At 43.5% G+C, this 22,771-nt stretch overlaps 1 protein-coding gene across 10 annotated transcripts in view; it reads right to left on the reverse strand.

The window, feature by feature from the left end:
* Window positions 1-1,081: 1,081 nt before the first annotated feature.
* The window catches only part of znf536 (zinc finger protein 536), a 179,810-nt gene continuing 158,120 nt past the window's right edge, over window positions 1,082-22,771 (reverse strand). For 6 of the 10 annotated variants that reach the window (XM_031809490.1, XM_031809498.1, XM_031809492.1 and 3 more), the window contains one exon: window positions 1,082-1,524. In XM_031809490.1, coding sequence (XP_031665350.1) covers window positions 1,259-1,524 — 266 coding nt within the window. In that variant the 3' untranslated portion in view covers window positions 1,082-1,258. Of the gene's footprint in view, window positions 1,525-17,221; window positions 18,830-22,771 lie in introns of those variants that run through there. The other 4 variants (XM_031809509.1, XM_031809516.1, XM_031809511.1 and 1 more) reach the window with 1 other exon arrangement.

A 22,771-nucleotide genomic window follows, 5' to 3' on the forward strand; every position in this document is an offset into this window, starting at 1 on the left:
CCTTTGTCTATTTTGTAACTAATACGTTTAAATTAGAGACAGGGAGCAGGGTGATTATCTCTATGTATTATTGCTCATTCTGAAGCTGCTTTAGAGGAGCCTATAGGAAGATAGTCCTGCATTGTGTCTGAGGAAACAACTCCTGTGACGTTCATCGTCTTCATATATAACGAAACATTCAACCTCTGACTAAAGTTACAGTACATCAAGTTGTAAAGGTCCCAATTCCACTATGTACATCTTCACTAGCTACACTTTCAATTCCAAAGAACAACCATCCACCTCCTAACATAAAAGTTAAATGAAATAAAACACATTCAATTAACTCCACCTCTCAGTGTCTGGTAAGGTGATATCCAAATAAATGACAATATTGCACAGAACACATCTCTGTGCCTCTAATGGCTCCTTTAAATACATCATTGATTTTTTTCTTCTTCTTCCAGAGGCCATGTTGGATTTGAGTCGTTTTAAAGAGGCAGAGAAAGGGGAGGGGGAGGAGGGTGACTCTGGCCAGCTGATGGAACTGAGTTTGACCCCTCACATGTCGGCCAGGGTTAGGTTACTCCTGTAGTGCAGTAGGGGCAGAGGGCTGGGAGTGGATGGGGCTGGACTGCTGGGTGGAGAAAGATGAAAAAAAGGGGAGAGGGGGGATTGAATTGATTTCCTCTGCGATGACAGCTCCAGTCAGGCTGGCACCAAGGCCCCCCCACCTCTGCCGCTGCCTGCCCCAGCCTCCACTGGCTGCTCATCATTCGCCCTCTGCAAAAGGCAGCCGCCGGTGTCATGTTCTGAGGGGTGTGTTCAACAGGCCTCTTCCATCTTCCCCAATTGTCGCTAAATCGTTTACGGGATCATTTTTCTGATGAAAGTATAAAAGTCATTTTAAAGATTTTCTATATTTCCTTTATTATTTCTTTTTTTATATAGTCGTCTCCACTATTTGTCGCATAACTAAATTTAACATATCTATACTTAGTTTTATATGAATGAATAGATGCATTTGTTCAGGACCCATCTTAAAGAATACTCAACCCATGGTATGTGTTGTTTATATGCGTGTTATGTTATTGTTACTGACCTAGTACACACTGAGGATGTCCTGTGAGCTCTGGGTAAAACAGTACAGTCACTAATGGCCCCCTTTATCTGTCTGTGCTCTGGGAGTAGGCGAAGTAAGTAGTCCCTGTTATGTGGCTCTAGTGAGTACAGTAGTTGTAGAGTTGAAGGCTGGCACCTCCATGCCAGGTGACATCGGTCATGGATGCAGGGGGTCTCCAGAGAGAGGGGGGTCGGCCGTACCCCCATGAATTCCCGTGGGGTAGCTGGTGGTCCCATCCTCAGAGTTCCCTGAGGCGTCCGAGTCGACGTGGGAGCGTTTGAAGCGGCGGTCAGGGTACTGGCTGTTATCAAAGGGCATGCGGTGGACACACAGGACATGGGTCTTCAGGTTGCCCTTCTGAGAGGCACTGTAGGAGCAGTACCTGCACTGGAATGGCTTCTGACCCCCCTGACCTCCGTGACCTGTGCGAGGACAACAAGAGAGAGACAACAGTCAGTCACCTCATCATTACGCCGTATTACTTTACCAGAATGTAAAACGAGCTCTGTCACCAAGGCACTGAATACGACCGTACCGTCTGCCTACTACACAGTGCTTTAGCTGTAGTGCTCTCCTGAGACGCCGTCTTTAAAACTCTTTTAGTGCCCTCTCTTTGGATAGGCCTCTTTTCAGAGGAGCAGCAGTGGCTCCCTCTGAACGCTGCGGCGTTTTAGCGGTGTGTACCGCACCAGCTGTATCCTTCTCCACTCCCAACAGTTGCACGCGCTCTCTCGAATTGGATCCGATCCTCACTGCAGCAAACACAATGGCCCCTTAATAGCCTGCGCCGCTTGTTCGAGCGATGTCGAAAAACGTGCCCATCATAACCGACTTCACTTATCTCGCTCATCCACCCGAGAGCAGCGCAAACCCAGACACTTTTCTGTTGTACACTGCTTTCGGGTTATTATTAATAACGGTACATTTTCTGTCATTCTTTTTTTCCTTCTTCTCCAATTCAATTTAAGACGGGGTAAATCAAATGAACAGAGTTTATTAGACGCTGCGTAGGTTTCGGGGAATGTAGAGAAGTGAAAGAAGGATAGTAGTGAAAGGTACACAAAACGCGCACACACACACACACACTCACTGACACATTGTGTTGTCGCGAAGAGGCAGGATTTAGAGGCACGTTGTGTTTGCCATTCTTACGCTGGTTTTGGAGCCTCAGCGGCTTTCAAATATCACAATGTCGGCTCAGGACCTCACACAAAGGAGATTGCTACAAGTTTTTGGAGCTTTAGATGTTCCAGCTGTCGGAATGTTTCGATAAGCGAGCCGGCGACACACAATGAAGGACACTTTTTATTCCTGTGCAGTTTAATTTCACACTCTCTTACATTACGTTAAGTCCGAGAGGCAGAATATCTCATCCCATTTTACACTTAGGGGAACCGAGTGTTGCCCCAAACAAGTCAACTATATTCTTCTTCCCTTTTCTATTTCTCAATTTTTTTCTGCACTTTTAAAATAAACACAGATCAGTTCTAACTTTGCAGCGAGGTCTATCCAAGGTTTAAAAAAAGGTACAATCTAGAATTTGAACAAACATAATGACACTGACTGTCCTATATGAAGACAAAGGCAAACTGGGTCTGAGATTACCAGAGCGATTCCACTCATGCATAACACTGTAGGAATATGGTGCTTATCCTGGGTTGAATTGTAAACTAAATAGTTTCTTCCTTTCAAAAGAAGAATACACACACATATAGCCCCCCCCCCCTACCCTGCAGCATTGTTGAAATGAAGTGCGTCAGTCTGGCCTGTGTGTTCTGGGATTTATAAGGTGTGTGGTGTTGGACTGAGGAATGACAGATGCCTGGACCCAGCTGCATGGAGACAGCCATGCTTCTTAAGTTTCCATCTAATCCACCTACTCCGGCACACACTGCGACAACCCAAACAAATGGCCAGCGCACAAAGACACACCAGCACCGCCCGCATGGATTATGCCCAAGATGGTGCCCCCCCGATTCACCCACCACCTCCCTCAGATACCAACACTTCTTCTGATTCTCTGGAGGGCAGGAACCACACCTACTCACATCACTCACTTTAATCCCACTACAGATCATACATCTGCACACAAACATGTTGGAATCTTCAAACCGGAATTGAGCTCTGTGTGTGTGTGTGTGTGTGTGTGTGTGTGTGTGTGTGTGTGTGTGTGTGTGTGTGTGTGTGTGTGTGTGTGTGTGTGTGTGTGTGTGTGTGCGCGTGTGTGTGTGTACACGTGCGCGGGTGTGCGTGCGTGTGTGCGCGTGTGTCCGCGCGCGCGCATGTGTGTGTGTAGTCGCCCACACAATAGGTCAGCAGGTACAGGAGAGATTTTCCTTTTCCCCTTCATGACACACTCCGCTGGGCCATTGTGTGTGGAGGTGCCGAGGGACAAGAAACAGGAAGAATAGTTTTTCCTCAGAAACCTCTCCCCCTCCTTCCTTCTCTCGCTTTCTGTCTCCTTTTCTTTCTCGTATTTCACTCCCTCTGTCTTTCCATCTTTCCATCTCTTTCTCGCTCTCTTTCTATCCCCCTCTCTATCTCTCTCTCTCTCTCTCTCTCTCTCTCTCTCTCTCTCTCTCTCTCTCTCTCTCTCTCTCTCTCTCTCTCTCTCTCTCTCTCTCTCTCTCGTATGTGTCCAGAGACTGTTCAAAACCCAACCCAAAGCTTTATCAGAAAAGAGAGAAAAACACTGGTCTTGTTTTCATTAGTGTGGCATTATCTAGGTCTCCTAATTAACACCCAAAGGCCTTGAGCGTAGAGATCAGAGGGAACAGAGGGGGAGGGAGGGCTGGGGTACTACCACATGACTTCCTCAAACAGCCCACTGTATCTACTCACTCTGCCCGCGCCCCTACTTACCCCTCAGCCCTCCCTCCTCCACGCCTCGGAGAAGAGAAAGGCAGGAGGAGACCGCCCTCATTCCCCTTCACTCTCACCTCCTCCTCCTTTACTTCCACCTCCTCACCCCTCCCTTGCCAGCCTCTCTACTGCTGGGTGGCAGCAGATGGGTACTGTAGCTCGCTCCTTTTGACCCCTCCCTAGCTAACAGAGATGTGTTGGATGCTGTCTGTGATCCTATCTCTCTCCTCTATTGCCGTAGCCCCGATTTCCCCCTCTCCACTCAAACATCTCTCTCTATCTCTAGTGAACGTCGAAGTGTAACAGCCCTACGACTGCCTCCCTCTGGTGGCTCCCACTATGATCCACACGGGAACAACGCATAGACAAACCTGTACACGCACATTGACCAAAGCATTCTCACACACATACGTTTAAACACACAAATCTGTTTGCAAACACGCACATGACCGTACACTAAAACGTTCACATGTACATGAAGCCAACACACACACACACATACAGTCTCCCACGACAGTGCCTTGGCATGTACTCAAAACTGCTCTTATATAAACTCCATCTGATGCCAGTGCTACCATCTGTGAGAGAGCACTCCTCACCTACGTCTGTAGGCAGGAAGCCCCTCTCCCCAAAGCCTGACGAACAGAGCAAGTGTGTGTGTGTGTGTGTGTGCGAGGGTGTGAGGGAGGGAAGAGGGGGGGGGGGACATTTTTCATTTGCAGACTGCTTGTGATTTGCTCATATATTGTTATAGCAGCTCATCAGCACATGACGAATCCCCAGGCCCTGCACAGCAGAAAGAAGCTGCTGGGCTTCAGCACTTTCAGTGTGTATCTCTGTGTGCGTGTGTCTGTGAGAGTGTGTGTGTGTGTGTCTCCATGTAAGTATGAGGTGTGTGTGTGCACAATTGTGTGTGTGAACATTCCTGTGTGTGTGTTGGTGTGTGTGTGCATGTGTGTGTGTGTGTGTGTGCGTGCGTGTGTGTATGTTGGCACCTGACAGACTGCAGAACCTCTAATGACTTTCAGATGCTCACAAACAGTCATTCTACCCTGAGAATGAAGGGAAAAGGCTAGGGGGGGGGGGGGGGCTAGTCTGTCTCATTTCCGCCCAGTGTGTTATTAAGGGTTTAGAAGCATGATACACATTACAGGTACTCTAACATGCACTCTCTTACAGACTGCACTACACTCTGATTGACCAGTTATCTCATTGGTGTGATAGGGGAGAGCGGGGCACGTTGAGTTATTATGTACATTCAGCATCACCACGTCAAGGGAAATATGGTATTCTTTCTAACACAGATATCTACATACACGTTAGGATGTTGTGTATCGGTGGAAATAATCACAACTGCTTTGAAAACGTAGCTTGTCCAAAAAAAGTGTTCTCTTCGCACAACTTACCCCGGTTATGGGGTAAATTGAACATAGGGACAGGGTAAGCCTTGGGGTAAGATGTATTTGAGGCTACTAAGACCATGAAACTGGCCCATAAGATTTCTGATATATTTAGCAAGCTCAGACTCCATGCTGTCAGACATTGGTGCCTCTGCTACTCTGTCATAGCTTCTCTATCGCGCAGGTGCACGTTTTGTTTTCCCCTTTGTCAGCGTACCTCTTCAGTGTCATAAGGGTGATTTTTTTTCATCCCTTGCTGCTGCTCGAACGGACTTCTTCCCTTCTCTCACTTCCTTGGCTGGTCTCTCAAGAACCTTAAGGCGGGCTAGATCCCTGCGTGTGTTACATGTGTATACACAACAAATTCTTATTTTCAACGCTCTAACCACTAGGCTACCCTGCCGCCCTATGAAGATGTCTGAAGATGTCTGCTCTGTAACAATTCAAATGCAGTAGCGTGACTTTATATGCATAGTAAATGGACAAAATATTATGCATATTATGCCTCGAACTGACCAAATGTGATCATCATTTGTATGGGGTATGTTGAGCCATTTGCTCAACTTGCCCTTTGCCAAATGAAACAATTTACCCCAAAGCAACTATTTGACTGTATTAGCGCACACAGCTACAATGATACACTTTCATGCTAGGTTTAGGACCTCATATTGTAGCTACCCGAACTGATGTATCAAACACTCCTAAAACGATCTAATTTGGTTTAGATACAAGCATCACGAAACCTATGACACAATACATTCATTTGACTTTGTGAAAATCTTTTGGACCTACTGTAACTTGCTTACCAATTTTCTCATGTGGTTTCTTCCTTCAGACTCCATGAAAGGATGACTTCTTCCTGATTATTTGGTCACATGATTCATTTTGTAAATGGTTTACTGGAAAAGAAGTGGTCTCAACAACCCCATTGCACAATACACCCCCCCCCCCCCCCCCCAGCCTTCCCCTTAGCCCTCCCACTTCATTTTGCGCAATCCCGTGAGCCCCATTGAGTCATAGTGGTATCCCAATTAAACTTTGAGTGAGGCGTAGTGCCTTTTCAGCCCTGTAGTTGGCTCTCCAAACAAAGCGAATAGGAAATGCGGACTTTCTATCAAGTGTTTCTCAAAATTCCCATGAAGCTCTGGTACCCAACCCTGGATTGTTGCTTTAAGAATATTGTCTGACAAAAATACTAGAATTGAAGCAAATATAAGTCATTTTAACATCATAACAAATCATGCGAAAAACAAATACAGTTAAGAGGAATATGTTAGTTAATGTAGAGACAAATGATTATGCATATTGCTATTTAACTTGCTATCTGACTAGCTAACATTAGCCAGCTAGCTATACATTTAGATTGCTATCTGACTAGCTAACATTAGCCAGCTAGCTATACATTTAGATTGCTATCTGACTAGCTAACATTAGCCAGCTAGCTATACATTTAGATTGCTATCTGACTAGCTAACATTAGCCAGCTAGCTATACATTTAGATTGCTATATGAGCATTTGACATTTGTATGAATTGTAATTTGTGTTGTTTAAAGGGATAGTTCACCCAAATTACAAAATTGCATATTGGTTTCCTTACCCTCTAAGCACTATGGTCAAGACATGACAGCAATCCATGCTTTGGTTTAGTTTCCACTGGCACTGTTTCCAAATACTAACATTTAGCATTTGTGTCACAAATCCCATCCAATTCCTGGTACCGATATTAGCATTTTCCACACATCATGTCCAAATCCTCCAAAAGTATATCCAACTGATTGTGAAGCTCAACAAAGTGCCTTATAGTTGATTTGAACATGACATGGGAAAAAAGCTAATATCAGTACCATGACTTGAATGGGACTTGTGCCACAAATGCCAAAACGTTTTAGCATGTGTGCTAAAAATGCACCAGGGAAACAAAACGAATGCACGGATTGCTGTCATACCTTGTCCATAGACTGCTTACAGGGTAAGGAAACCAATGTGTCATTTTGTAAATGGGTGAACTATCCTTTTAATGTTTTAGGGACTCCTGAGCAAACCAGCAAACCAGGCTTTCTTCTTGTGAAACCCAGTGGCTGTAAGTGGATGCATTTACTGCAAATTGAATGAGCAATTTTGTAAGCTTGCCTTGCTGTTCATAAAGAAGAAAATCGAAGTCAATCACTTGTCAGTGTTCTTTATTGTTGCTAGTAATGTCAACGTTAGAGATTGAAGATATTTGTCATTCAATGCAGCCGAAGTAACATACTAACTATTTTCTTACTTATTGTGCAGTGGAGGATACAAATATCTGTATGCCTATGGATGTGTAGCTATGTAGCCAATCTGTGTATGGACCCTTACTCTTTTGGTATAGATATTAGTGCAGAACAGTGGTTTTAATTGCTTCCACTGGTTAATCATGACTGAGTGAAGGTAATGCGACTGTTACATGTCAAATTGCTATTATGTAATGGATGTTTCTGCCTTAATACTAGTCCATGTTGAGCCACAGCAGCCAGAATATGGCTACATTATGACACATTGTTGTCTTCCAGTTTTCATTTGTTGCTCATATGGTAAGTACAGATGATTTGCATGAGACGTATAAGGTAAAGCTATTCCTGCCGTCATTACAGGCATTGTGGAAAAACACGAGGCTCGTAGTCAATGAACTGCATGGTAGGCTAACCTTTGGCGGCTTTTGCTGTGTGCGAGTGACGTCCCATTCCTTAAAGTTATTTACTAGCTCTCCCTACCATCAGTTGCTTTGTTTTTGAGGGACACTTGAAAACGAGGGGGAGGGCTAAGGGGAGGTATTGGGATTGAGCCTAAATTTAGAAATAAAGAATGGCACAAGTAAAGTTTACCAAACCAAACCATTTTCACTTATATTAGAGAAACATGGTCGCCAACTTGAAACTAGCCTTTTACATTGCTGTATAAAAGGCCACATGGGATCTTCCATCACAAACTCCATGAAATGACATCCTCTTCCAAAATATTTGGTCACATGATCAAATTGTGTGTGGCTCAACTGATCATTTTGGCACGACTTACGCCACTCTCCCACTCTGCCCTTCTTTGTTCCTAAGTGTAGGAACAAAGAAGGGCACAAGTAAAGATAACCAAGCCAACCATTTTTACTTGTATTGGGGAAACCTTGTGGCCAACTTTAAAATAGCCTTTTGTATTGCAGTGTTTGAATTTCTACATGTAAAGATGACCACAATATGTTCCGAATAAATGACAATTTACACCATTATTAAAGGGATACTTCGGGATTTTTGCAGTGTTCATACAAGTTCATACTTCCCTAGAGTCCGATGAACTTGTGGATACCATTTGTATGTCTCTGTGTCCAGTATGAAGGAATTTAGAGCTAGTTTCGTGAGCCATATGCCCATAGACTTCCAGTCATTGAGCTAAATCTAGTTAGAAATTGCGCTAGCACTAGTTAGCAACTTCCTTCAAAACCGCATAAACATAAAAAATGGTATCCACGAGTTCATCTGACTCTGGGGAAGTAGATAAAGGGCCCGGTTGCCAAAATCCCCAAATATCACTTTAAGGAGGAAAGCGATACATTTCTTTGGGATGTAAAGAAAAAAGACCTGCACTGTTAATGTACAGTGTAAGGAAACATACAGTATCCCTATATGTAAAGATGTGTGATGACAGAGTTATGTGTATGTTTGTGTGCTGCCGTGGATATGTACAGAATGTTAGTGACAAACACAGATAAAATGACGGTGGTCGAGTCCCTATAAGAGACACATACCGAGAGAGGTGAGCGTGTGTGTGTGTGTTTGTGTAGGAGAGAGAGTGTTGTGTATTAAAGAGTAGCGCTATGCTCCATTCCTCTGAAGAGGGGGGGGGGGGGGGGGTGGAGTTGCGTCTGGGGAGAGAGAGAGAGCCACAGAAGGTGTGAGCAGTAAAATGTGATGCACCATCTGTCGGCCAATAATAACCTGCGTGTTGTAAAGGCTCAGAGTTTAGTCAGCAAACAAGCACTCCCAAACACCCGAGTACCACCTCACACTCTATGTCCAACCTATACACCTATATCCCCTTATCCTGACCTGTAACCCTGGCTGGGGCATCCTACGCATCATTTCTCAGCGTTACAGTACACTTAGAAAAAAGGGTTCCAAAAGGGTTCTTTGACTGTCCCCACAGCTGTTTTTGGTTCCAGGTAGAAACCTCTCTGGAAAGGGTTCTACATGGAACCCCAAAAGGTTCCACCTTATCCAAAGGGTTCTCTTATGGGGACAGTCGAAGAACTCTTTTAGGTTCTAGGTAGAAAAAAAGGTACTAAGTGTACTTTCGAGCTGGGCGATATGGACAAACATACTTATTGCAATAAATTGCTTGAATTGATGCGATAACAGTAAATATAACGAAAAGTTTATAACAAGAAAATAAGAAAAGTAGGAGGACAGTACGTTGCATTAAACTTTCAAGATTATTACAACTTTAGTACAACTTTCAAGTTTATTGCAATGTACTGGCAGCTTACTCGTCTTCTTGAATTACCTGCCATTTAGGGGCCTACTTTCCCACTGCCCTCATCTAATATTAATGTTCGCCACAGTTGTCCCATTAACAATCACCCATATTCAGTGGTGCAAAGTACTTAAGTAGTTAAGTCGTTTTTTGGGGTATCTGTACTTTACTATTCATGTTTTTCACAACTTCTACTTTTACTTCACTGCAATCCTAAAGAAAATAATGTACTTTTTACACATTTTCCTTGACACCCAAAAGTACTCGTTACATTTTGAATGCTTAGCAGGACAGGAAAATGGTCCAATTCATGCACTTATCAAGAGAACATCCCTACTGCCTCTGCTCTGGAGGACTCACTATACACAAATGCTTAGTTTGTAAATGATGTCTGAGTGTTGGAGTGTGACCCTGGCTGTCAAAAAATAATAATAATAAGGAAAGTGTGTCGTCTGGTTTGTTTAATATAAGGAATTTGAGGTATAGCATTTACTTTTGCTCAAGTATGACAATTGAGTACATTTCCACCACTGTACTTAAGTAAAAAAATTTAAACTAGGCAAGTCAGTTAAGAACAAATTCTTACTTACAATAAAGGCCTACCCCAGTAAAACCCGGACGACACTGGGCCAATTGTACACCGCCCTATGGGACTCCCAAACACGGCCAGATGTGATACAGCCTGGATTCAAACCAGGGAGTGTAGTGACACACTGATATACAGTGCCTTAGGCCGCTGCGCCACTCGGGAGTCAATTTCTATTAAGGTATCTGATATATATTTAATTTCAAATGTCACATTTCTCTAGTATAGGCTACTTATTGTAATGAACTACAGTATATCAGCAAAATGCCTGCGATAGGTGATCGGTACGGTCAAGGTCTATCATTTTTGGTTCATCGTCCCAGCTCTACGTTACAGTAGCGTCCATTAATCGGTGGCATGGATCCGTAAACATCAGACAGGAAAATGTAATGGCTGGGAAAAAGCATTAGAATGGTTACTACCCCAGGGATCATCAACTAGATTTTGCCGCGGGACGTTTTCTTCTTGAGTGGATCGTCATGGGGCTGGAACATCATTACAAATTATTTGTAGGGTGCAAATTGACCACACAAAGCCCAACCAGATATAATATTTGACTAAAACATAATTTCAAACCTTGCTTACATTTGTATACGATTATGTGTCTCTCTATTATGTGTGGGAATACTGTAAATCACTTGGGCTATGTCCATCAATGCAAATTACCCAAAATGAATAAGAATATTTGATTTTTTGCACAGAAAACATTGGGGGCCAAATAAAACCACCCAACATTGGGGGCCAAATTCGGCACACGTGCCAGCAGTTGGGGAACCCTGGTCTACCCTATTCAAACATTAAAGACCTATAATTTTTACTCTGATTCAAGGTACATGTCTATTGATTTACCAAAGATATTTGTATTTATATCCAAAGCCCTGGAGGGATTGACTTTTCCACAGTATTAAGAGGTTTCAGAAGTCTGTGTGTGTTGATGTAAAATTGGGCTGAAGTTCGGGGAATAGCGATCTGGTCTATTTCTCTGGTTAACTAGAAAAACCAACACACACATAACACTAAGGAATACACTGGAGAGGCAGAGGGGAGGGGGTGTTGATGCATCAAAGAAAGCTAAAAAGTAGTCACTGGGGATTCAGTCCCATGTTAAATACTGAACTAGATTATTAATTGCTGTACCAGAAGAAGCTGTTAATAAGTTCCTCAAAAGAGTGAGTCTTTCTATCTCCCTCTCACCCACTCTCTCCTTCTTTGCCTCTATTCCACTAAAACAGTTGTTTTCTTAGCGTCTGTAGATGCCATTCAGCTAGGACTATAAACCCCATACTGTAAGGTCAAACTTCTCCAGTGGTCAGAGCCTCTGTACCTGCACCTGCAGTGTCAGTGTCCTCTCTGTTGAGCAGACACAAACCGGGGCCTCTCCCACTTGTGATTGGCTGAGGACTGTTGGGGCTCAAGGGTACGGAGCAGTAAATTCATCATGTGATGATGGCCTGTATGTCAGCTTGTCTCAGCAGGACTAGGTCAGTGTGTGTGTGTGTGTGTGTGTGTGTGTGTGTGTGTGTGTGTGTGTGTGTGTGTGTGTGTGTGTGTGTGTGTGTGTGTGTGTGTGTGTTTGTGTGTGTGTGTGTGTGTGTGTGTGTGTGTGTGTGTGTGTGTGTGTGTGTGTGTGTGTGTGTGTGTGTGTGTGTGTGAGTGTGCGCACGAGCGCGCATGTGCGTGTGTGTGTGTATGGGTGCGTACATGTGTGTGCGCTTGCACGTGTGTGCATGCGTGTATGTGTTTCTGCATGCATGTGTCCGGGAGCAGAGGAGCTGGCCTGGGGATGGACAGTTCAGGAGTGTTCGTCTCTGGGTACGGGAAACGGAGAAGATAGAAACAATGAGAGGGAGTGAAAAAGAGAACTTCCTGTTGACCTTCTAGAAAGAAGGATAAAAAAAAAGGCTGATAAAAACGAACCCGTGTCAAAAAGTAGCGTTATGACTGAAGCAGTGGCTAACAGAGAACAGAGAGTGATGTGTGTGTCAGGCTAACCGTGGGAGCTGAACAGCCAGAGGAGACGGTGTCCTAAACAGAGCAGATCATGTCGACTCGCCCCGATACATGCCAGGTGCTGCTCAAGGCCTCTGAGCCAATTAAGAAAAAAGAAAAAAAAACAACAGAAGAGAGGACGAATAAAAACATCACGCTTCCCATGGGGCTCAAGAACAGAGGAGGGCCGGGATGGAAAAGTTGCCGTATGGAGTAGGTCTCCTACAAGGTGCTCATATCGCCGCAACATGATCTATCTCTCTCCTATGGCAGACATTACAAGGGCAACCCGGTCTCTGGCTGTCACAAACATGTTCCCAGCACGGCTAAGTGGTCTGCGGGTATCAATAACAGTCACTGTGTTTCCAAGGCAAGAGGACTGGGCTGAGGGTTATTGGAAAGCACCACATGATTAATACAGTTCGTTATGATGAATATATGTACCTTTCTCAGTGACGACCAGGTTTAGAACAAGATCAAGACTTCACTTGCCTCTGGGAGATCGGGTTGTATTTTCAGCGTGTGATCTGCAATGTGTTATACGGTATAAATCTGGCCAAGTTTATTTCCTGCAAAGCTTACATTTCTTGGCTTATTTTTTCTGGCATAACTTTTTAAGCCTTATCGTCAGTGCTTTCCCCCATGCAAGCATTGCCTGTCCTTATCTCTCTCTGTCCTCCTCCTCCTCACCCTCCCTTCTCTTATTTTCCTTCCCTCCTTCTCTCTTCCCTTTGCTTGGCCTCTCTCTTCTCTCTTCCTCTCAGAGAGAGAGAGAGAGAGAGAGAGCCCTATTTGTCTGCTTTAAGTGAAATCACTCAATTCTCAAAAGTCAGTGGGGGACTTTGGAAAGGGGAGGGCCAGGAGAGGGCCACCTCCAAATAAGTTCCATTAATCACAAGGCAGAGTCTAATGTAACTAATATTTTACAATTAGAGGAGACAAGATGGAGCTAAAAGCCATCTATCTCCCTTACACCACATGATCATCGATTCATAAGGCAGAGCCTGAGACTAGCACAGAGACACATTTACCAGGAAACACGAGGCCAGGGGATTGTGTGTTTCTGTGTGTGTCCCTCTGTTTGTTTGTGTGTGTGTGTGTGTGTGTGTGTGTGTGTGTGTGTGTGTGTGTGTGTGTTTAGAGAGCTATTACTCTACACTCTACAGTACATACAGTACAACATAAACAGCATTTCAGTGTACTGTAAATATGCAAGGATTGTCTAAACTGATTGAGCAGAAGAGATGACATTATGTGGTGAGTAACTAGCAGCGTAGCCTAGTGGTTAGAGCGTTGGTCTAGTAACCGAAAGGTTGCGAGTTCAAATCCCCGAGCTGACTAGGTACAACTCTGTAGTTCTAGGCCGTCATTGAAAATAAGAATTTGTTCTTAACTGACTTGCCTGGTAAAACAAATAAATATATTTTCAACATTAAATAGACTTGGTTATTCTACACTGTGGTTATGGGGTTGCCGACGTTGGATCAAATTGCTCAGAACAAAAGGTGCCATTTATTTGATTGTTATTCTATGATACCATTGTCGTGAGTCAGTCCTTTCATTGCAATGTGAAAACAAGGGCAGAGAGTAGCTAGTTTCCTCCTGATGTGGTAAAAGCTGGTCTTTATCGCCCTCTAGTGGCCAAGGTGGAGCAGTGCATAATGCAGAGACGCCTGCAACATGGAGGCCTGTGAAATTAACCACAGCTGAACAAATGAGTGCAAGGACAGGTTCAACTGGAGGTCACCATCTGCCCAGTTACAACTGCTGGCACACTTGAACGGAGCCGCACCATCATCTTAAGCACATCAATCGCCGCTGCACACACATTGCAGCACAATATGGCGTGAAAAGGAAAGAGGAAATGGATGCAGAGAGAGAGGAAGAGAGAGAGACAACAGGCAAGACAAGAGATGTGAGCGAAAAAAACGAAATGAAGGGAGAAGAAATGTTCATCAAGCTCTGAACAGGGTCATGAGGCAAACTGATGACGCGTCACAGAACATCAAGCAATGAAAAGACATACGAGCAGAATCTAATGAAAGAAGACCTGATGTGTTCTTTAATCAGTGACACGTGCACGATCACATTCACAGTAGGTGAACACACACACATGAATATCCTGGTTTTGATTAGGGACTGTCTGGTTTATAACCATACAACACGTCCTTCCTTTGAACACTATTTAGTTTGGGGCGGCAGGTAGCCTAGCAGTTCGAGTGTTGGGCCAGTAACCGAAAAGTTGCTAGATCGAATCCCCGAGCCGACGAGGTAAGAATCTGTTGTTCTGCCCCTGAACAAGGCAGTTAACCCACAGTTCCTAGGTCGTCATTGTAACTAAGAATTTGTTCTTAACTGACGTATTAAATTATAAATAAATAATACATTTCACTACCAGAGACAGAAGGAGAAAATAATTATGTCAAATGGTTACTCTCTGCGAATGTGAGTTTTATTAGGACCAGATTCCGTGCATCACCCCCCCCCCCCCCCCCCCACACACACACACACACATCTGGTGCAGTGCAGCTGATCCGTTTAAAAATTAGTCAGGCATTGACCTGGGCCTCTTCCCAGCAGGCTCAGCAGCCGCTGGGTCCTGACGTTAGGTTAACTCCAATATGGATCCCATCAACCAGACCTGGATCAGGTTTCAGCCTGTACCACCAAAGAGGAGGACTAAAAACATGAAATACTTCCCCTTGAAAAACATCCCAGACTAGAACTAGGGGAACAAAGCGGACTCCAGTGACGTGTACCTTTGATGTGGGTAAAGGAAGTTTGATCTTTCTGAACGTTTTGATATGGTTCCTTTCCTGCCTGTGACATTGCTATGGGAAACGGAGAGATTCCTTCGATGAGACGAACACGGTCTCAGGGGGTGGAAGGTGCTACACCCTCCAGCTCGGTAATGGACCTGTGAAAAATGACATCACAGCACTATCTGTCTTAGATCACACACACACACACACATATACACACTAACCAATTACACACAATATGTCCAAAACAAATTTGCGTGCTGGGTAGACTAGAAAAAAAGAAATGAGGAGAAGAGCAATTATTTGCCCATCCTGAAATAAGACTTGATGGTGTTCTGGAATTAACAATACATTGGCCCAAGGGCACGGTGCTACAGTTAGCAACACCATAAATTGTCATCTGAGCTGTCATGGAACAGGCCAGTTTGGTGCTACACGGTCAGCTCTGTAGTCAGTCAGCACTGTATCCCCTCTGGCTACTTCCTTGTACGGCACTTAACAGTGAAGTCAGGGAGAGGGGAGAAAGATACATCATTTATATTGCTCATCATTCAGTGCAATATAACAAGCGCTTCACCAACAACAGTCAAGAGAAGTGCTCTCAGCTGATCACTGATCTTTCTTTTGGTGTGTGTGTGTGTGTGTGTGTGTGTGTGTGTATGTGTGTGTGTGTATCAGACGGGATGTAGGTCCATTCTGGGTCTCCCTGGTTTGCATGAGTGTGTAAACCCATTTTCAGTTTGCTTGTACCTGAGGCATTAAGGGTGGAAGTTGATGGCTAGGCCTACATTCATGTGTGTATATATTTTAGAGCACAAAACTACCTGAGTCTGCATAGGTCAGTTCTCCATCCAATGCAGTGAGGTGACTTTGTTGTTTGTGGTGACAATATCATATAGGCCTACCACAATGAGTTTGTATTGTAGCCTATTCAACAGCATGAGCATAGTCAATGAAGCGCTGCGATAAAGGACTAGACTGGAAACGGACTAGACTGGAAAGGGAGTGGCATATTCACACTGTCGTTCACTCAACACTGGCATTTTGATGCTTTATTTTCTCCTAAGTGACTGTTATCCTGTAGGGGGGGGGGGGGGGGGGGGGGGAGAAACAACCCATCGCTCGACAAAAATCCATTATAGTTTGAATACATTTTATTTTTATTATAAGTACAGTTCAGTAGTTACAAAACGAAGCATCTGCCATGAGAATACAGCAAACAAAAGGTTTTCAGCTCACAAGACAGGTTCGTACGTGGAATGCTCATATAACGGTTCAGAGAGAGCCAGGCAGTTAATATTAACCTCTCAGCTATACAACCACACAACGGGGAGAAGTGGAGCGAGGGCATCACTATGGGACTGACCGGGCCCTCTGATTGGTTAACTCAGACCCAGTCCCACAATCCACTTCTCAGCACCCTGTTTAATTCCCAACAATACCACTTTTTGTTTTAATTTCTCGTCCTTTTTTTCTCGTCCTTTCATATTTTGGAATTGGGAATTCTAAAGTCAAGAAAAGCAAATTAAAAACAGGCTTTTTTTTTTGTGTGTGGAGTTGAATTTCAACCCGATGTGGAACTTGAGCATCGATCATCACTCTGCTTTAGTAACAAACAGCATGTAAATGATGACCACACAGGTGACTTGCATGCCTTGGGTTGGCACTATGATAACAGTTTTGTCAAAGCCATGTACTGTAGTCCTTCAAACTGAAAATGTACTGTATATATGTGCACTGTACATACCGCATTAGAATTCTCAGGGTTCACAAGAGGACATAGAAACAGTTCACAATGTCAAGGGACACACAGACACACACACACCTTCATTGTAGTTAGTGAGCTAGTTTTGTACTGTATAGACTTGATTTATAATACTATCACAGCCCAAAATATTTCTGGGAGAAAAAAACAAATCCTTCTATGCATAATGTATTATGTATATAAGGGCATATGTTTGGAGCACATGAGTAGATTGTCAATCTTTTTCTTTTTTCTTTGAAATGTAAGAAGGCAAAAAAAGTACAGTACTTGGAAGAAAAGAAAAACGGATCGACCCTAAGGCCTACCGTCTAAAACAACTAGCTTCGTGGATGCAACAACGGATGACTGTATCTAAGGCTAGACAATATTTGTTTTTTCCAGTTTTGACTTCTTCTTCTTCTTCTTCTTTTTTTTCAAAGTAAATACATCAAACCGTTTCAGTAGTCAGTAACACTTTGCAACATTGATTGGTGGCAGTATCTTACAAACACTTGCAACACTACAGTCCTCGAAGTCAATAAGAGAGATGAAAAGGGGAGAAAATACAATCCCGTTTTGTTTTTCATATCTTCTCTTCAAAGCTCTATGTTTACCTACAGGACAAGGTCGTGTAAACTAGTTATTACTGTCACTTCAACACCTTCTGCTCTTCACAAACAGCGTTTTTTTTAGTTTTAGTTTTTTGTTGTTGCTACTTCTCTCTTTTTACATTTAGTTCTGAGCATTTACAGGCTCTGTGATATAGAGCGAGAAAAGAGTCTTCCCTTCAGTCCTGTTCCTGTTCCTGTTACGGGGAGGGGTGTGGGGTGAGGATTCTCAGTCCTCTGTCCATCATCACACTTTACTGTACAATGCTCAGGCTTTCTCTCCTCGTTGTCACATCTACTAACATCCCAATCATATCTGAAAACTACTGCTCTCTCTTAGTTAGCTAGCACAGGAAAAGATTGTCAGAGTATGTCATACTTCTGGTTTAGTTTTTAGTTTTTCAGTTTTTCTTCTCCCTGTTAGTTTGTTTTTGACACGCAGAGCATTGGGCCCTAAAACAGGGTAGAAAACAGCAACTAAAATGTGCGTGGCAATAAGTGTGCTTGGTCTCCATAGATGGTTGGTCTGGTCAAAAGGAGCTTGTTAAGCTACAGCTCCAGCTGGACAAGAGTGGGAATGGTACAGTCCAGGGACAATACCATTACTGTGATCCAGGGGTCACTGAATACCTGTCTTGTACTGGATCTGATAGGAGAGAGAGAGAGTCTGTCGAACAGGTAAGTACAGGTCAGCACAACAGTTCAGTCTGAATATTATCTTCTTTTTTTGTCAACAATGATGGACGCCATCTTGGATCAAGGAATGTGTCATAGTAGGGGTGTTTTAGGGACTGTCATTTAGCAGGTAGTTTCATCAAAAACATCAAAAGGAGAGACATGAAGAAGACAGAAGATGGAGGGAGGAGTCATCCATGAGAGGACAGGAAACAGAATGGTTAAAGTCGCTGTCTGTCTGTCACTTTGCTGAGCGTCACATCCAGTGGCCTCTACAAGTCATTTCAGCAGGTCTGTCTCTGTCTCCTCTCCATCCTCCCACAGGGCAGAAACACTCCTTCATAGTTCCTTTTGAATGACTTCTCTTGTTCGATTGTAGCATGTTTTACATCAAGTCGTTGATATAGTGTGTTCCTTCATCATCACCATCATCATCATCATCATGTTCCTGCCTTGCTCCAGCCGGGTGCTCGGGCGGGAGTTAGTCTCTGTTAAGAGAGGCTGCGTCGTGCGTCTCAGTGTCAGCTAGGTTAGGCAGCGCGAGGTTAGGGTCGAGGGTCAGCGCGGGGCCCAGGGCTCCATGGCCTTCCTCCTCTCCTACCCACAGATGAACTACAGTTAAGAGAACAAACGCAGATTAACAAGACTGCCCCGGCCCCCACCACAGCCACAACACTAAACATAGCATAGCAGTTATACACACAAAATGGCCACCTCTTGCTGTAACAAACATCACAACGGGTGAAGTAAGAGCAAAACAGAAACTGACATTCTGTTCAGGAACCAAGATTTAGCATTACACATATATGACTGACAAACGTCTAGACTAACATTGAGATGACTAAATAAAGAAAATGCTAAACTTGGTTCAAATGTATGCTAGGCCTCTAACAGGGACTCAGAGGTGAGGTTGTGAGGTGTTTAGCAAAGTTTGCAGTCTAAAAATGGTATGAGGCACTAGCAGTAAAATGATTTCCATACTTTTTCCAAGCAAGTTTGTTTGCTAGATAAGTGTGATAACTTGGTGATCCTGTACTCAAGTAAGCAATTATACCACACGTTTGAATCCCAAACAGCAAAACATGCTCATCTTCAAGTTCTGCAACAGGGTGAGAGCTAAATAACACAATTTGTGCTTCCTTTCACAGTTCCATTGCCTCAACAACTTCTAGAGGACATTTCTGGGGGGGGGCAATAAAATCGACCGAATACATCTCCATGTCATGTTCTTTTTTCAAAGTGCCGTTATGAAACTGACAAAATGAAATGAAAATCGCTTTTAATCGATCGTGCTGTCGCAAGGAAGATATCGAAAAAGAAATGAAGAGTCGGTGCAGAGCGACGGAAAGCTAAAAACAGGATAGAAGAGCATCGTTTTGATTTCTCAAAGAGCAAAATTACTGCGGCCACCTGCTCTCTCTCGGTATTAAAGCACATAATCACACCGTCACGCTGTACATCAAGATGTACGTTCACTTACAACTCCTATGTCAAACAGTTCCGAAAAAAAAAGGCAGATGACGAGGATTCTAACGAGAATTAAAGTAGCTCTCAGGGCTCGTCTGAGTTACACGCATTCACACTTGAAACATCCTATGCCAGACGCAATCAACAAATGAAAACGTTCATCTCTGGGTGTTAACCTTTCAAGACATACCGCACACAACTACTTTCATCTCTCGAAGAGAGAGCATCACTGTTCTGCCCATCATTTGCAGTCTCATCTGCATGGTTCTGTACGACGACGCAGTCTTAAGGAAATACTGTCAGAGCCAACTTTGACCACTAGATGGCAGACTAAGCCTGTATATGTCATGTATGCTTTTTTTATATGGTTATATATGATGGAACAGACAGTTGGTTTATACTATTCTCTGTCTACATCTATGTTTCACGCATAAATCTATCATTACTCAGCCATTCACTAAGGAATCAGACTAAATGTCTATCAACAGCTTCATTTTGGAACGCATCCAATGGCATCCTAAATGTCTAATATACGGAGCCCCTCCCCCTCCGCCCCTAAACAAAATATGTTGTCGTCGTCCACCTAATAAACAAAGAAATGTTTTTCTTGACATAAAAAGTATCTAGTCTCTTAAATGTGGCTTCTCCCTGTTTTTTGTTTAGTTTTTTTACTTCCAGTAATGACTTACAGATTAAGCCCCATATTTGATTTTCACTGTTCATTAACTAAGCCACCTGGAATGTTATTATTTAAGCATGACATTTCTTCTCCCCCAACAACTGCCACTGCGAGTAGGAGATTTCCAGGCCAACTTTATAGATTCCTCATAACTTCCTCTCAGTTTTAATTTCCCATTCGGGTGCAGAACAGATGCACCTCACCAGCCAACCCAAGGACCTCGTTGACATTCCACTTGTGTCTGCCATCTTAAAAACAACTACTGTTTATCATACCAGGTCAATACTGTTTAAATAAATACTATCTGGTTAATGCTGTAGACTACATACTTTATCATTATAATGTAAGGAATCATTAGAAAAATCATTATGGAAATGTATTATGCAAAAAATAACAATATTGGGATGGGTAAAATGCTACAATTTATACAACAGCATCAGGTCAGCAAGACTCTCTATATCTGTGACAACTGATTAGATCATTATTTGTATAATAACGTATATATTTTACAGTAAATTGCAAAAATGCACCGTAGTCAAAAGGACTAATGAAAATGCTGAAAGGGTGAGGACGCCCTCTGCTGGTAAACTGTGAGATAACAGTCAGAATGGCCATTTACTGGAGTAGAGGGCCCTAGATACCAAGGCATATGGTAAGAGGACACATAGCTCCAGGATCCACCCTGTGTTAATACATGTGTCATGCTTAACAGAATGGATAAATGAATAGACGGACAGAACAATGGCCTAACACAAGGCTGAGAGCATGTGTTGTAAACCGCCTTGGGAAATATTAGTGTTTATAGCGTGGGGGTCTCTAAGCAGTCTCTCACCTGACATTCACAAGCCATTTTGCTGTGAAAGCCTCGCTAGTACGCAAACTACACAAGACTATTAAGCTAATCGGTTACTATGGAAAACAGTATAAATCCTTCTATTTTACATTGTGTATTGCTCTGGATTTGTTACTGATGTGTAAAGGTTTGAGACAAATTTCTTTTTAGAAATCTGATGAGGCCAAAACAAAAGCAGGAGAAGTAATTCCCCCAGACAATCCTAGCCTCCATGTATTGTAGATGAAGTGCTAGTCTTCTAACGATGTGGGTTTGACTGCATGAGACTTGAGTTTAGCTGTAACGTAAGTGCCATGGAAGTGACTGATGCCCTATGTACATTTGAGTCTGCTGAAGGCAGGCAGGCAAACAGGCAGTTACAATAGAGCACTGCCATTGAAGGTGCCTCTGAGGACTTCCTTCTCTCCCAGGCATCCGGCGACAGCCGACAAAAAGTGTTGTTTTTGGCAAAGGTAGGCCTCATTGTAAAGCCAGTATTTATAAATATGTAAATATGAACAGCACACACTACCGCTTGAGCGCGAGGATGTGAACCCAAATCATATTTTTAGAAGGTTTTAATGAATACGGGATGTTTATGAATACCATTTGCTGCGATTCAGGAAGACAAGAGGAATCCACATCCACCCCCATCCCTCAAAGCACCACTAAAGAAGAAAAAAGCACATCTGCGGTGAGACACAGCGGGATCTTGGTGTTTATGGCTGTTTCTGCTCAGATCCCCATTAGAAAGCACACTACCGCGTTAAGGTGCACAAACAGTGACAAACTCCTGCATGTGGTAGTGGCACAATGGATCGGTTCCCAGCTATACTGCATCGAGGAAGACGATTTGTGTTCCTTTTTTAGGTCAGACAAAAGTACAAAAGGAGAATCCATATATGCAGGGGGGGGGGGGGGGGGGGGGGGGGCTATTTTGCTCTATCTGATATTGTATTTTTTTAAGAATGGCGCTACACAACGTAGGTATTGTTGTTTAAGATGCTATTTTATGCGTTCCTCCTTGCCCGTAGGTATTGTATGAGACATGGGTGTACAGGAAAAAGCTCGGTCTCGGTTGAGAAACAGTAGGCTGGAGTGAGTGCCCTCCCTCTCCCAGTGACTGTTTCTGAGACTAAGATGGTTGGATAGATAATACCTCCGCTGAGCAATTTAAGCCCAAACACTCTGATGCAACAATCGGTCTTCTTTGCCTGATAGCGTTTTCTCCCCCCCCCCCCCCACCCCTCCTTTTCCAAATGACTTTCTTTCATATCTAATTATATTTGCTAATGATCTTAGAAGAGAATAATGGAATGTGCTTGATCTATTACCTTTTTTTTCGATACATAAATACAATACAGAGAGAATGGCTATTCAGACAGAAGAAGTATGCAAGATTGTAGTGCTTCTAATGGGCAAAATAACCCTCTGAGCCAGAGCACTAATGGAGGGATTTGAACTCACGGATCACAGAACAGCGAGAGCGTTGTTCTAACTCCGAATTCAAACATGCAGTCACAATTTGAGCCTAAGTCGACAAACAAATGGCACATAGGCCCGTTTTTGTGTCAGG

Source organism: Oncorhynchus kisutch, linkage group LG3, assembly GCF_002021735.2.
Source record: "Oncorhynchus kisutch isolate 150728-3 linkage group LG3, Okis_V2, whole genome shotgun sequence".
Lineage (NCBI taxonomy): Eukaryota > Metazoa > Chordata > Actinopteri > Salmoniformes > Salmonidae > Oncorhynchus > Oncorhynchus kisutch.